General features: G+C 42.6%; 2 protein-coding genes and 1 long non-coding RNA gene across 3 annotated transcripts; 1 reads left to right on the top strand and 2 right to left on the bottom strand.

Annotated features, from left to right (window-relative positions):
• Positions 1–900: 900 nt before the first annotated feature.
• LOC133146693 (uncharacterized) lies at positions 901–6,335 on the bottom strand. The gene is made up of 20 exons (XM_061270650.1): positions 5,949–6,335; positions 5,810–5,868; positions 5,664–5,750; positions 5,471–5,589; positions 5,266–5,406; positions 5,148–5,210; positions 4,901–5,068; positions 4,679–4,781; positions 4,300–4,520; positions 4,076–4,232; positions 3,804–4,015; positions 3,628–3,742; positions 3,324–3,541; positions 2,917–3,031; positions 2,659–2,828; positions 2,503–2,600; positions 2,075–2,205; positions 1,357–1,546; positions 1,149–1,290; positions 901–1,074 (listed from the first exon to the last, which is right to left on the bottom strand). The coding sequence occupies exons 1-20, from the start codon at positions 5,969–5,971 to the stop codon at positions 937–939; spliced, it is 2,670 nt and encodes an 889-aa protein (XP_061126634.1). The 5' UTR covers positions 5,972–6,335; the 3' UTR covers positions 901–936.
• Positions 6,336–6,879: 544 nt separating this feature from the next.
• On the top strand, positions 6,880–8,805 carry kcns3a (potassium voltage-gated channel, delayed-rectifier, subfamily S, member 3a). Its single transcript, XM_061270651.1, has 2 exons — positions 6,880–7,010; positions 7,313–8,805. The coding sequence occupies exon 2, from the start codon at positions 7,317–7,319 to the stop codon at positions 8,802–8,804; it is 1,488 nt and encodes a 495-aa protein (XP_061126635.1). The 5' UTR covers positions 6,880–7,010; positions 7,313–7,316; the 3' UTR covers position 8,805.
• Positions 8,806–11,011: 2,206 nt separating this feature from the next.
• LOC133146913 (uncharacterized) lies at positions 11,012–14,436 on the bottom strand. The gene is made up of 3 exons (XR_009711449.1): positions 14,304–14,436; positions 14,207–14,236; positions 11,012–13,304 (listed from the first exon to the last, which is right to left on the bottom strand). It is a non-coding gene; the product is annotated as an uncharacterized LOC133146913 (long non-coding RNA).
• Between the last annotated feature and the right edge of the window lie 20 nt (positions 14,437–14,456).

Genomic DNA, 14,456 nt, shown 5'->3' with positions numbered 1-14,456 from the left:
ATCACTGGACCCCCTGCAGTTTGCCTAGATGCATAAGCCTTCCAAAAAAATCTGGTTCATCAAATTTGCACAAGCATCACCAAATTATGCTCACGCAAATGACAAAAGGTGGGACCTGATGCTGATGAACTTTGACCTTGGAGTCAAGCTTTCTTTAGAGCTGGTTCTGGCCTTTTGTTAAGTACTGATTATTTGCAACTCTAGTAGTTAACAGTACTCAAGAAATTGCTCCATCATTTTCTTTGTTCCAGTTTTGTACACAATCATGTCCCCCTTTACATCAGGGGTGTTACACCGATTTTTATCATGGGGTGCATCATGGGGTGCATCATGGTCATAGTTTTCTTCAGTAGACTATCAACCCAAATAAATGTATGAATGCCTCATTATATACAGTGTAGACTACACAAAAATAATAGATTTGAAAATCTGAGATAAGTAAAAAAAATTCAAATATTTAAAAAAGTAAAAAATGCTAGCAATATATATTTTTTTAAATGACAATTATTTTGCTCCACTCTTGGGGTGCTATTATTTTTTGACCAAGTCTGTTTCAGAAGTCATTAAAATAATTTCACTTGTCATGCAGATTTATTTTCCCACTCAATCAAGATGGAGCAAATAATTTATTGATATAAGATAAATGTTGGTTAAACAGCAGCGGTCTACTTTTAGAGCCGAAGTCTTTTGAGCTATTGACACAAGGTCCCACAGAGATGAACTATAAGTCTAAATAAAATTTGTATTCAGTTCAGAGATCTCATATTTCACTGAGTAAAGGATTTTTTTAAAAAATGCAACTGTTCAAAGTGCAATACTGCAATGTCATGTTTAAAAGTCACTTTTATTGTCAATATAAATTGATGCATCCAGAAGACACTGATGTGAGGTCTTGCACATTGGAAGCAGCTCTCTTTTGAACTAAAACAAGCAGGTTTAAGTAATGGCACATTGGGAAATGACAAATCTTGCCCCACCTTTTTTTCTCTTGCCCAGGGTGTCACAAGACCTCTTACATCCTTCACTCCGGCGATTTCGGGAATCACACATCACCACATCGCAATGGACATGGAGCTGCAATGATTTGATTGTTAATCTTCCATATTTTTTATTTTTTTTTTTGCATTCTGGTGGACGTGGATAACTACCTGCTTCATCAAGTTATTCTCGTCTTCAGCAAAAGCAAACACACGGACCTCAAAGCGCTTTACGTGGGATGGATACTCCACTCTGTCATTTTTCTGCACTGGATGGAAGATCACCTGGCTTGGGTCCACTGGATTCGGACAGCTGGAGAAGATAAACAGTAATACAACCCAAGCAAATCTAATAGGTTGAATAGATTCTCATCTCTACCCTTTTATAATCAGATTCCATCTGGGCTGGGATCTTTTGTCCTTGTCAACTGTAGCCCAGCAAGTCTCCAATTCCAGTGACAGTTCCCGGTTGGTTGATCTCATGAGCTCCACCTCAAAATACAGCGGCTCTTGCAGGAACTTTGAGATGGGGTAGTCGGTGGCGCCATAAAATGAACTGTAGGAATCATCTGTTGGGGAGTTTATAAAATAGAATCCATTGCTTCTCTTCTGGGTGGATGCTATACAGGACTCAGAAAATTGTGATCGTTTTTTTTTTTCTGTAATGCAATTAAAAGAAACAAAAACATCATACAACTTAACTGAAATATTGCAAGCCTTTTATTCATTTAATTGTTTTTTTTAATTGCATTACAGAAAATAAAGAACTTTGACAATATTCTTATTTTCTGAGACAGTCCTTGAAATTAATTCAAGTCATGGTTAGACTCTGCTCATATTGGGGTCATGTCAAAATGTTCAGGATTGTTTGGCCTTGGCAGAGATATGCTCCGTGCTATTTTAGTACGTCTTTTGTGCTCACCGTTTATTGACAAGTTCATTGTGACCGCAAGAACATTAATTATAGGCCGGTATAAAGCGTGGCAGGAGATAGAACTTGCCAAAGTGCGTCATTATTTTCTCTATAAACAGCCCAAGGATAATCTTATTTGACCAGATTTTTTTTTTTTACCCATTAAAAACAAGTTGTGACATACCCTCAGCAAGCCTCAATACAACTTGCAGTTGGCCGATTCCATTTTCAGCATCACGATCAGTCCGGCGAGCTCTGTTGTGGAAGGCCAAGGAGCGATTTGTGTTGACGTCGTAGGAACACGAAACCCTTAAGCTTGGAGGGAGGGGGGGGGGGGGAATAAAAATTGCTTTGATAAATGCCTACAAATGGAGGTGATCATCTTTTTATAGCTACAATGACTTATAGAAAATATATCTGGTTTTATTACTTCATGTAATTTTTTTAATAGGCACTTTGGCACGCTATAACATATCGTACAAGGTTACAGTGACGTCCTAATAAGTCATCTTTATGTGCAAGAGGGTTTAAGTAAAGGACATTCAAATATCGTATAGTATTAGTCATCGCTGAAATCTTAAAAAAATTAATCGTGGGCGTTTTGGAACTTACTCATATTCCGGTTCGTCATCGGAGCCATTCATTTTACGTGTTTCAGGTCTGTGCGGTAGGGAGATTTCATTCTCATACAGCATAGAGTTGGCAACAAACTTAGAAGAAAGGAAAATAAGTCAGATTGTTTTATCGTAAGGGGTCAGTCAGGATTACCTTCCGGGTGGTCCCGCAGGTGTTGCCAGTGAAGACGAAATAGGCCAAGCGGTCGTCACTGTAGACGGGGCTACAGGTCGGGTCAAGGAGGGTCAGCTCACTGGGGTTCAAGCTCGGGACAGACTCTAGTTTGACGGCAATAGCTGTCATGGTACCATTGGGTAGACACTCTGGGGGGGGGGCGAGAAAAAAAAAATATTCTCCATGTCTAGTCTCACATTTGAACTTTAAAAATAAGCTTCAGCATTCAAAACTAACCTACGAGTGTTGAGGGAAAGCGACAAGTCAAAGTGAAGTCGTTGACATTACGGTCAGTTTCTAGATTTAGCAACGTGACTTCAAGTCTGCTTCGGAGGTTTGACTTCTCAATAGCCTGCAGTAGGGAGGGAAGTTTTGGAATAGCTCATTTTTGTCACAACTCAAATAAATGTAAAAGCTACAAAACAAACTGACAAAGAACTCATTTTCAAATCCGACGAGTAAAAACTGGTCAAATATTAAAAAAAAGAAAAAAAAGATAAAAAGTTAAGACAATTTGCAATTTTAGTAATGACAAATTTGATGCACAATTTGTTTTTGCGGGCTACATAAAATTATGTGGCGGGCCGTATCTGGCGCCCGGGCCTCGAGTTTGACACCTGTGACTTAGAAGGTCAAGTTCATACCTCATACACAACATCTGGGGATGCAAATGGCACCACGATACTGAAGTGTGTTTTGTTTCTGGTAAAACCGTATTCCTGAGCCAGACTCTTGGTCAAAGTGCGTTTTCCCAGACGAGTATGGAAGTTGTGGCCTTCTGTTCCGTACTTCACAAGAACGTAGAAGCTCTTGGAGTCGCACCCGCCAACAGCTAAAGGTTGGACTACATTGGAGCTTGGAACTGAAATTAGATTTATTTATTTATTTCAAAGAAGTTTGACATTGATTATCCTCAATTATGGATATTGGGAGAAAACATCTACTCACCTGATGTAGCCAATTCAGCTTCCAGAGAAGCACTATGACTAAAGACCATGAACTTGGGCAGGACCACCAGGCCGAAGATCAAGTGTAGAGAGTAGGTTGTAACCCCTGCTTTTGTCTAGTACGAGAGGTTTCAAATTTATTTTTTCATTTTCCTGGCATAGGAGTGCTTCACTGACCTCCTGTTTGACGACAGGGTCCGCAAAAGGAACTTGGAGCAAAATGAACTTCAAGCTGCTGTTCTTTGGGCGGCGCTCCTGCAGGTTGAATCCTCGTTTAGTGAAGTCTGAGACGGACAAGACCTCATTGTTGAAGGTGATGTTGCGGAGAACCACGTCGCCCGCCAAAGGGCCCATTATCAGTTTGAACACCTTGTCCTTTGGAATGGTCTCTGTTGGAAAGAACCTTTCAGTCCATCGTGCGTGTTCCTGCTTTTGATCATTTGACTCACCGTCTTGAACTTTTAAGGGTTGATGCTCTGCTGGAGTCCTGATTGGTTGGAGCACTTTGTATCTCGTGTCGTCATTTGTGGTGTCGTCAATCCACAGCAACTCGATCATAGGTTCAATCACATAAGAAATAAAATACTTATCATTCTGGAAAAGACTCTAGAAAAAAAAATTAAACACTTGTTAGCAAAACAATTTGTTTCAAAGCAATTTCATCGTGTCAGACCATAAAGAAGCCACCAGGTGCCCCGATGGGAATTTGGACCATGATGTACATGTTGTCCACAGTCACATTGTACCGGCGGGCCGACAACTCTTCGGCATTCAGCCTCCTTCCGTCCACACCTATGTGGACCTCCAGAAGTCTGATCTGGCTGGAGGAAATGAGCGGGTCGATGCGTGTGGGCAGGAACCAGCTGATCATGTTCTCCGTAAAGTAAACGCTTCCTAGAACGGGGGGGGGTTCCAGACCATGAACTTGACTATCAAATTACCCATTCAAAATCATAGGTTCATTTAAAGGCTTTTTTTTTTAAAATAGTTACGATTAATGGCATTTTTAAGCACACCCAGATGATTGACATGTCCAAAATGTCTTCAATTACCTTCTCGCTGCGGACAAGCAGCTGCAACATCAAGCTTTCTTTTCAGCCACTTCTTCTCAAAGATGGCGGAGGCTTGCAGCACAATCATGGGCACTCCTGCAACCTGTTACAAAAAAATAAAAATACCAGTTCAAGTTTTTTTTTTTTTAATCTCACTAGCAAATTCCTGGTTTCTAACCCATCTGAAAAAGACCTTGTGAGCATCACGCGACCAAAACTCACATGTTGTATGTACATCTCAGGCGCAGATTTGGAACTTCTCAGAATGAGTCTGGTGGGCGTGTTGACAACCCCGTATCCACCATTGTGGGCCTCCTGCGGAGTCATCTTTTTCTGCTCAGGCGTGAAGAACACCAGTGATGACATTCTAAATCCAGAGTCAATCAGCTTCTGGAAAAAAAAGTATGCGTGTGGGGGCACTTTAATGACAGTTCGTAAAGATCTTCATGCAACCGTGGGTTCATCTGACCATCTCAGGAGCAGCAAGGTACGCCAGAGGGTAATCATTTGGAACGGTCCTTTTCACAGAGACCTGGAAATGAGGTATAAGTGAGGAACCACTTCTGTAGTGACCATTCCTGCCTTACCTCCATATAGTTGCGATCACAAATGATCTCCCTGGAGGCCTCCAAGCTGTAGCTGCAAGTTTCAGTCACCTGGTACACATCATCTTGAGCCACCATGCTGGAAAAGAGCCTGAGATTTATCGCAGTTGTGTACTCATCCCCCTAGAAGATAAATTCAAATGAGTTAATCATGTAAAGGTTAGCTGGAGATTTGCTTTGCGTCTACCATGTTTTGAGCAAAACAGTTTAGAAGGGAAGCGTAGATTGAGATGGTTCCTTGCTTGTGTGACAAACTGAAGCCACATCGTGTTGCTAAACTTCGCGTAAGCTTAATAGCGGCGTTACCTGAAATGAAAACAAACGATCATAAATATGACACGAATGGAGGGGGGTAAAAAGCAACACGTCTCAGAACTTACCAACAACGATAGAAACCTCCAGAAATTGTCCAGGAAGTGGTCGAACGTCCACCCGTAGGATATTTCCCAAGCATTTTGTTTTAATACCTAGAATATTGAAATAATCATTGGAAGAACAGTACAATTGAAAAATAAAATTTATTTACTTGGTGAGGACATCTTCAGGGCATCTGCATTTCTAAGTAAAGAAAGGAGAAAAAGCCACCTGGAAAAGACAAAATGAAGCAAATTGAAGGAATAAAATAAAACTAAAAAAAATAAAATAAAAAGTGAACTGCTACAAACCAGAGTCCATAGACAGCAGCCATGGCACAAACCAGGGTAGCAGACAACCACAGCGTCCCTGTTCCTGCAGCTTATAAAAATGTTTGGGGTGGGACCTCTGAGCTGTTCACACAGAAACAGGAAGAGGCACACAGGTGGATCGCATCGGAGCCTGATGGACCTCAAGGCCTGATTGGACGTCGCTCCTTCAAATATGACCCAATGATGTCCCCCAAAATATTTTTAGAGGTACAGTTTTGGATGTCACATGGCGGTTGAAGGTCTGACTGACACTTTAAGTGCTTGACACCTCGACATAATATGAATATTAGTGGGTGTCACAGAAGGACGCTCGGGCAAGGCTGGGGAGGGCGGCCTTGGCTGGAGTCATTCGTCACAATTGTGAGCTTCACTCGTCGCTGTTAAAATACACATAAATGTCCTCATTCAGAATTGATGTGCTATTTTTTTTTTTTATATAGATAGTAACCTCGCTTCCATTGGCTATGTACGTCAGGATCTTCATGGTCACTTGTTGCTAAGCAGAAATCAAATAAAGCTGAAAACGAAATAAAAAAAAAAGAAACTCTCACCTAGCCCATCACTCAATTGCCCCGTACATGGGAGAGTGAATTTTAAAAAAACAATGAAAATAGAATCATCAAATTGGAACAAAATTGTTGCTATTATTATTTTCAGAAAAGGCGGAAAAAATCATTTGGTGACACTTGATGAATGGGCAAGAACTCCAGAGACATGACTATTTTTAAGTAAGCCGTTAAAAAAGTAAATTTTCCATAATGTATCCTCCATAAAAATGAGGTTACATGAACCGTGACATCATCCACACATCAGCACGCCTCTCCGTCCCTCCCTCCCTCCCTCCCTCCCTTCCTCCCTCCATCCCGGCCCCTCCCTGCACGCTGTAAAAGGGAGCAAAGAACCGCCGTGTCCCGCTTCCATCTCTTCTCCGTCTCCCCTTCGTGAAGTCTCCGCTCCTCCTCTCAGGGCACCCAACCTGGAAACCGGACCAGAATGTGACGGCAAAGTTTGATTTGATGGAAAGTGAGCGTTCCAGTCCTGGTAGGTGGTCACCTTGAAAGTTCACCGAATCTGTCATGAGGAAAACACGTTGCTCGGACAGGAACGTGCTTGCAAATTGTAAAAAAAAAAAGTGTCTTTTTTTTATTGGAATATATTTTTTAATCAACTTGTTGCCTCTGGAATGCGAATCCTCGTCCGCTAATCCAGTTGATCTCTCCAAGAAGTGACCTGCTTGCTTCTTCTTCCTTGCTTCAAGCATTTGCCGTGTTTGCGTGTGCAGTATTGATTTGTCTCCTTCTAATGTATTCGACACTAACACAGCATTCCCTTGGTGTCTTCAGGACCATGGGCTATGGGCAAATCCTCCACAAAGGGGGCTACCACGAGCAGCAGCTTCGTCTCAACGTGGGAGGACTTCGCTTCGAGGTGGACGAAGACACGTTGCGGCAGTTCCCCCACACGCGTCTCGCCCGCCTGCTGCACTGCCAAAACGAGACGGCCATCCTGGAACTGTGTGATGACTACAGCGCCGCCGACAAGGAGTACTACTTTGACCGAAATCCCAGAGTGTTCCTCTGCGTGCTCAACTTCTACCAGACGGGACGTTTGCACATGATGGAGGATGTGTGTGTGTTTTCCTTCAGTCAGGAGATTGAATACTGGGGCGTGCAGGAGGTCCACCTCGCCGACTGCTGCAGCAACTGGTTCCACGAGAGGAAGGAGTACATCCATCACCGGGACTGGGACGCCAGGAGTGAGGACGGCCGGCAAGCCAGCTTCAGCTCGTCCCTGGCGGAGCTGTCAGCGTTGGATCAGGACCTGGCCAAGTTTGAGGGAGCGTGGTGTGCCGAGTTGCGGAGTTACTTGTGGCTCAGGATGGAGGATCCGGGTCACTCCCGAGCGTCGAAGATTATCGCCTTGGCGTCCCTTAGCGTGGTGCTAACGTCCATCATCGCCATGTGCGTCCACAGCATGCCCGAATTTCAACGCGTGGACGACAACGACAAGCCCATCGAGGACCCCGTCCTCGCCATCCTGGAGGTGATCTGCATCGTGTGCTTCTCCACCGAGTTCATCATCCGGCTGATCGTGGCCCCCTCCTGCAGGAAGTTCCTCTGCAACCCCTTGAACATGATTGACATCGCCTCCATCCTTCCCTTCTACGCCACCCTGGCTCTGGAGAAGTCCGACGAGGAGAGCGCAGAAGAAAATGAGGACCTTGAGAACATGGGGAAAGTGGTACAGGTTCTCCGTCTCATGAGGGTCCTCCGAATCCTCAAACTGGCTCGGCACTCCGTCGGGCTGCGAGCGTTGGGTGCCACCGTGCGTCACAGCTACAACGAAGTTGGCCTCCTCCTTCTCTTCCTCTCCGTGAGCATCTCCATCTTCTCCGCCCTTATCTACTTTGCCGAGAAGGAGGAAGAAGACACCGGCTTGGGCACCATTCCAGCCGGTTGGTGGTGGGCCACCATCACCTTGACAACGGTGGGCTTCGGGGACACCTGCCCCGTGACCCTGGCGGGGAAGATAGTCGCCACGTTGTGTATCATCTGTGGACTTTTAGTAGTAGCCCTCCCCGTTACCATCATTTTTAACAAGTTCTCCAAGTACTACCAGAGGAACCAAGCCATGGAGAGCCAGTGTATCACCAAACCTGAGAGACAGGACCCTGAACTACCTTACTACAACATCAGGGATTTGTTCACCGAGAAGGTGTATCCGTTCCTCGGGGGCATCACTCTCAGGAACAGTGTAAGCAGCGTCGGGGAGGACACGGACGCCTCCAGCTTGCAGGACATCGACATGTACAATGTTGATAATTGCGAGAAATAAATTAAAAGAGAGAGAGACTTTATAAAACCAGTTTTATTCTCTTTTATTTTGTATATCTCAGAAAACGGTGCTCTTTTTTCCTCTTTCTTGGGGGGGCGGGGCTTAAATGAATTAATGCCGTTTCGATTCATTTACTCGGTAATATTGATATCAAACATAAGTGTATTTATTTAGGTCAAGCTTGGTCACGCAACAAATTAAACGTGAATCAATGTACCTGCGTATTCCCTGCAAGAGTTTCTTTTTTTTTTTTTCCTCCTAGCGGGAGAAAAAAATTAAAAAGCAGCAGCACTAAAACATACAATCTCTTCCACCCACTAGGGAACAACCTGAACCTTGCTCTAAGGCCTGAAAGCCCATTTTCTGCTTGAGAAAACTGCAATGATGCATGCAGTGGGATCCTAATGTTCAATGTTTTTTTTTTTTTCCTGAGTAATCTCCTATTGATTTGTGCACTCGCTCCGACTCCAGAGTTTGGCCAACGACAAATCTACAGTGCTTTAATCGTGACACTGCACTAATTGCATGAAGAAACATTCAAATACATTTTTAGGCGGCCATATTTTGTATTGAAATAAACAAGACAAAAAAACTTGATTTAAAGCATCCCGTATCATTCAAGGTGATTAATGATTTTCGGGGAGAAAACTTCAAATGAAGTGATGCTACTTGACAGCGGTATTGATTAACTCTCCCTTCATGTTATATTCTGCTTGAGTAAATTCTTCTACCAAAACTAGCATCGATAAATCAATAAAAAAAGTTAAACACCTAGACCTAAGCGTCATTAAATCCGATGCAACGGGTTGAGAACAAATGCAAATGACCCGCAAAGGTCAAAGTCGCTGTGTCAGCACAAATGTCAGCCCGTAATGACCCGTATTTCTGCTCCAACTTCACGCCTCCGGCGCTTTATTTTATCAAATGAAACATCGGGCTTCTTCACAATAAGGCTCAAGTGACATGTTATGTTTTTATAAACTTCAATCAAGTTTTGATCCTCTTCAGAGGATGGGAAAGGAAAAGCAGTGAGGTGAAAGGTGCGAAGGTACAATTGAGTTTCTGTCAGCTAACTTGTGCTTTATTTCACAACAGGCTGCAGAAAAAAAAAAAAATCAATAACTTTTATTTAAGCCTTTTCTTCATCGGGGGGGGGGGATCATTGTCAACACTGTATTTGCTGCTGGACTGATTTGCAGCCTCTTGATGTTTCTCGGGCTGCAGTCGAGAAGATCTCAGTGTTGTTTTAAGAGAGACTTTCATGACTCATCAACATCTTGGGAATTCTCATATGACAAAATGGACTTTTGCCCAACTCATATTTGCATTGGTATCGCATCTTATCGAAACAGAAACCACGACAACATAGACACGAGGGAACGAAAAGAGACGTGACGATAACAGCGAGTGTCACCAGGCAAGTCCAAGCCTTTGTGGATTTATATGCTGCAGGTACTGCACACGTGGGAAACCGAGTATGAAGACCGTGAATTGGACGGGGAACCTCATCTATAGATCAGACCATGCCATTAAATAAAAGTCATCTATTCAGAATGGTCCATATTAGAGAAGACCGATAAATCATGAGTGTATCTTCACCTTGCCTTGGACTCTGGGTGACTTTGCATTTCAATTAGCTTCGATGGCCATTTGACATTAGCGTCATTTGTCAAACAAACCAGCAGAAGCGCAAAATACAAACTCTCGTGCGAGTGGTTTCACCGTACAAATTATCAGCAATCAATTCACATTACCGCTTTATCAGATCAACTTGTGCAAAATGGTTCAACAGAACCCCCCCCCCCCCCCCCCCTCCTTTCTGTTAATCACCGGCCCTGCACACATTACACAAATGAACATTTGTGTAATGGCTTTATGAGTGACAGAGGAGCTGAGCGATGCTGGACAGGACCCAAGTGAGCATAAAAAGTTGCCGGGCTGAAAAACGTTTCGTTCATAGCTGATCCTGCTCTTAGCTGCGATGATGGAACACTCGCTACCCATGGAGGCCAGAGCAGGAATTTAATGGAGGCAGTAAAAGAGGGCAGGGAGGGGGCGGGTGGGCGTTAAATCCTGCTAATGAGTACCAAAGATTAGAGCAGGGGTGTCAAAGTTCTTTTTGTCGCGGGCCGCATCATAGTCATAGTTTGCTTTAAAGGGCCATTCGAATTGTCAACCCCAAATAATAAGACTAATAAAAACGGTTTTAAATATTTATAAATGAAACATTGAAATCAAATCAAATATTTAAACATAAAAAAATGTTTCATTGCTAACAATATCTCTATTATTTGTGAAATTTTGGAATTGACATGAATTCGATTTGTCTTCGCGGGCCACTTAAAATAATGTGGTGGGCCATATCTGGCCCCCGGGCCTTGACTTTGACACCCGTGGATCAGAGGATAGATAAGGCGTAGCGGTTCGATCACAGGAGACCCGTGGTCGTCTACGTGACAACATCCCTCGGAAGCCTTTGGATTGATTTGAATTGATGAATAAATGGCCAATCATCAATTCAAGCCTTCCCCGAAAAGTCAAATTCATTCTGCACAGCTCAGCATGTACGATATCATCAAGCACTCGTGTCCACTCAGCCTTCGGGAACATCAATAAAAGGCTGTAATTAAAAATCAATGACAATATTACGGCTTTATTGAATTCATAAATGTCTTCACTGCAGCCCAATTTGTATTATGGGTTTTCATCTCACTTTGCAGTTTTACCCTAGTGGCCATTTGTCTTCACTGCGCTTCATCGAAGGAAATTTCAACAATCAATACAGACTGATGGAAATCATCAATCATTAACTTAATGGACGATGATGGTGCAGGCAACGAGTGCATACAAGAAGCCCTGTAAATAATCCAAAAGGTTTTCTTTCGATTCTCTCGAAAGGTTTATGTCGCTATGTCGTAATATTGGCGCTATGACGACATCGTAAAAAAAGAAACCACAGTGATTAAAGCGAATAACTGCAGCAAAGTAAGGACACCACTGACACTCTCCTCCTCCACCTCAAGGTTGCTTCAACCATAACATTGCCAAGTATGAGCTTGACAGAGTGTTGCACTGCCTTTTTTTAATGGACCTTAAAATGGCCAATGTGAGAACAAGAGCCAAAAACATTACTCAATGACTAATTGGCCACCGCTGGTTAAAACCATGACTGTGTTTGGTCATTGGGATGACCTTGGGAATAATTGATCTGGACAATGAGTTAGAATTTGTGAAGATTACCGTTTTTTCCGGACTAGAAGGCGCACCGGACTATAAGGCGCACCTTCAATGAATGGCCTTTTTTAAAACTTTGTCCTTATATAAGGCGCACCGGACTATAAGGCGCACCATTAATGCATCATGTCAGATTTTTAATCCAAATCAAATCATTCTCCATTTGATCTTTTTTATTTCAACTTCAGACGCAACAAATTAACTTTATAATCACAAAATAATGATCCATAGTCTTTTTGATTCATGATTCATAGTCTTCAGCGGGCCACTTATGATTGATTTCATGACACAATGCTTCGGGCCAGCCAGTTTAAATTTAGGAATTTGGTCCATATATGAGGCGCACCGGACTATAAGGCGCACTGTCGGCTTTTGAGAAAATTTGAGGTTTTTAGGTGCGCCTTATAGTCCGGAAAATACGGTAATTAAAGGTTGGCTTGAAGTTCTTGCTAACTTACTTTGCATTATTACGGAAAGCCATTTAACCATGAATCGAAAATCCCAATAGTGACTTCTAATACTTTAAAACGTGCTTTTACCGACAATACACACATAATAAAAAGTCAATTGGACCAATCCTCACTTTATACTCTCTTCAATTGAACAAATAAAGACGAGGTCAGAATCTAAAAGCAGTTCTAATAGAAGGGATGTGTCATCTCAGCATATTTATGTAAGCCTTGTGTAATAACAACACAAATTGTTGCCAGCAAACTCGACTAACAGCTTTTTGTGTGCTCTCTGGGAGACAATCATTCTCATATAGATTACTTTGCATCAGCGCAAAATGGCACGATTGATGGAAGCGGACAATAACCGAAGACGATTTATGCCACGGTGTCTTCATTTGGGCACAGGCGAGAGTCCAAAAAAACAAATAAATTGTCGTCATTTCTGAAATGGATGTTTTATCCTAGCAGATGGATATTTAAAACCACAGTTAATTGTTGATTACGTGGAATGAGGAAAAATGGGGTCTTGTAAATTTGGATGGAAACAAGATGCATGAATAAAATCTTTTAATGAGGTGACATTAGATTAAAAAATGGATTCTTACAGTAAGAAGAAAAAAAAAAGGAGTGAAAAAGTGAAAGCATGTGTTATGGTATCTGAAGCACTACATCACCTTCCCATCGGAGAAGAGGGCCGCTGCATGTTGAGGATTTTTTGACGGATGGCACTTTCAGGATCCATCCCATCTGATGATGGATCACGGTGAGATCATCAAAAGAATGTTGGCTCAGGGCTTTGAGGGGAAACATCCTCCTGCAAATAGAAACAAGCTGATCGACTTAATGCAAATTAACTGAGGTCAGTGGAGCATGTTGATTTGTCAGTCTCGCACAACTCGGGCTCGAAGTCACAACAGTGCATATGTTGCAAAAAAAAATAATTTTTATTTTATTTTTAAATGAATTTGAAGATTGCTTGAGATAATTATTTTCAATTGCAATTTATCATTGGCATATTTGAATGAAAGCTTGTCAGACTGAAATTGTGTGGAGAAAAAAAAACAAAAAAACAATGTCTCCTTTTAAATGTTCCGGTAAATTGAACCGAGATCTTCGAAAACATGTCAGCATCAGTCAGCTCAGCGATGGATGCAATCAAAGAAGGGCTATTTGAACAAGCGTGAAAGAGGAACCGCTGCTGACCGTGGCTAAAACTCGGATAGAAGGGGGCGGGGTGGAGGCTTTAATTCCATTAAGTTAGCCAGCAAATAAGGATGGCGTCTGCTTTTTTTTTTTTTTTTTTTTTAAATGCACAGCATCAACTTGACGGACGGATAAGCAATCAAGCGATAGGTGTCGCTGGTTGAGGGGTCATCAGGAGGGCGTGGAGATGACATTGAGTTTTAGTGCTTTGTTACTGATATGGCCTCCAAAGTCATTACATGGACTGATTGGGGCCTCTTGGAAGCAAAGCTGTTTCCAAATTGAACCTCCAGCTACTTCGAACATTCCATCTTTACAAAGTTCTAAACAAATGCGTGGTTATTGAAGACCACAACATTTCCATCCAGCCATTTTCTACACCACTTATGCTCATTATGGTCGCGGGTGAGCTGCAGCCCAACCACAACATATCCCAATGGAGATTCTCTTCGGTTGTATTCATATTCATAAAGGCAATATTTCCAACCTGATAGCTAAAGATGACGTACTCACAAGAATGTCACCGTCCTGCAGGTTCACATCCTGAAAACAATCAGGTGCGGAGCATTTAAACATAAATAATCCTAACTTTGACATTTATTATTCTTACCTCGACCCTGACGTGGGAGGACCTCCAATCAGTCTTGCATCAACCTGACTGGGCTGACGTTTCATCCATGCATGTGACCTTCTGTACTCTCCTCCATAACCTGCAAACATTGTGGCAGTGAACTCAACTCATTTCACAACATGCAGTAATTTG

This window comes from Syngnathus typhle, linkage group LG22, assembly GCF_033458585.1.
Source record: "Syngnathus typhle isolate RoL2023-S1 ecotype Sweden linkage group LG22, RoL_Styp_1.0, whole genome shotgun sequence".
Taxonomy (NCBI): domain Eukaryota; kingdom Metazoa; phylum Chordata; class Actinopteri; order Syngnathiformes; family Syngnathidae; genus Syngnathus; species Syngnathus typhle.
Note: the sequence above shows the minus strand (reverse complement) of the source record. Positions and strands in the feature narration are given on the sequence as shown.

Excerpts from the sequence above, each read along its gene's own strand:
- kcns3a (XM_061270651.1), top strand. The coding sequence starts at position 7,317 with ATGGGCTATGGGCAAATCCTCCACAAAGGGGGCTACCACGAGCAGCAG.
- LOC133146693 (XM_061270650.1), bottom strand. The coding sequence starts at position 5,971 with ATGGCTGCTGTCTATGGACTCTG. Across the intron at positions 3,743-3,803 it reads ACCCTGTCGTCAAACAGGAG|ACAAAAGCAGGGGTTACAAC; the intron begins GTCAGTGAAGCA and ends CTCTCGTACTAG. Across the intron at positions 2,601-2,658 it reads CCTGCGGGACCACCCGGAAG|TTTGTTGCCAACTCTATGCT; the intron begins GTAATCCTGACT and ends CTTTCTTCTAAG.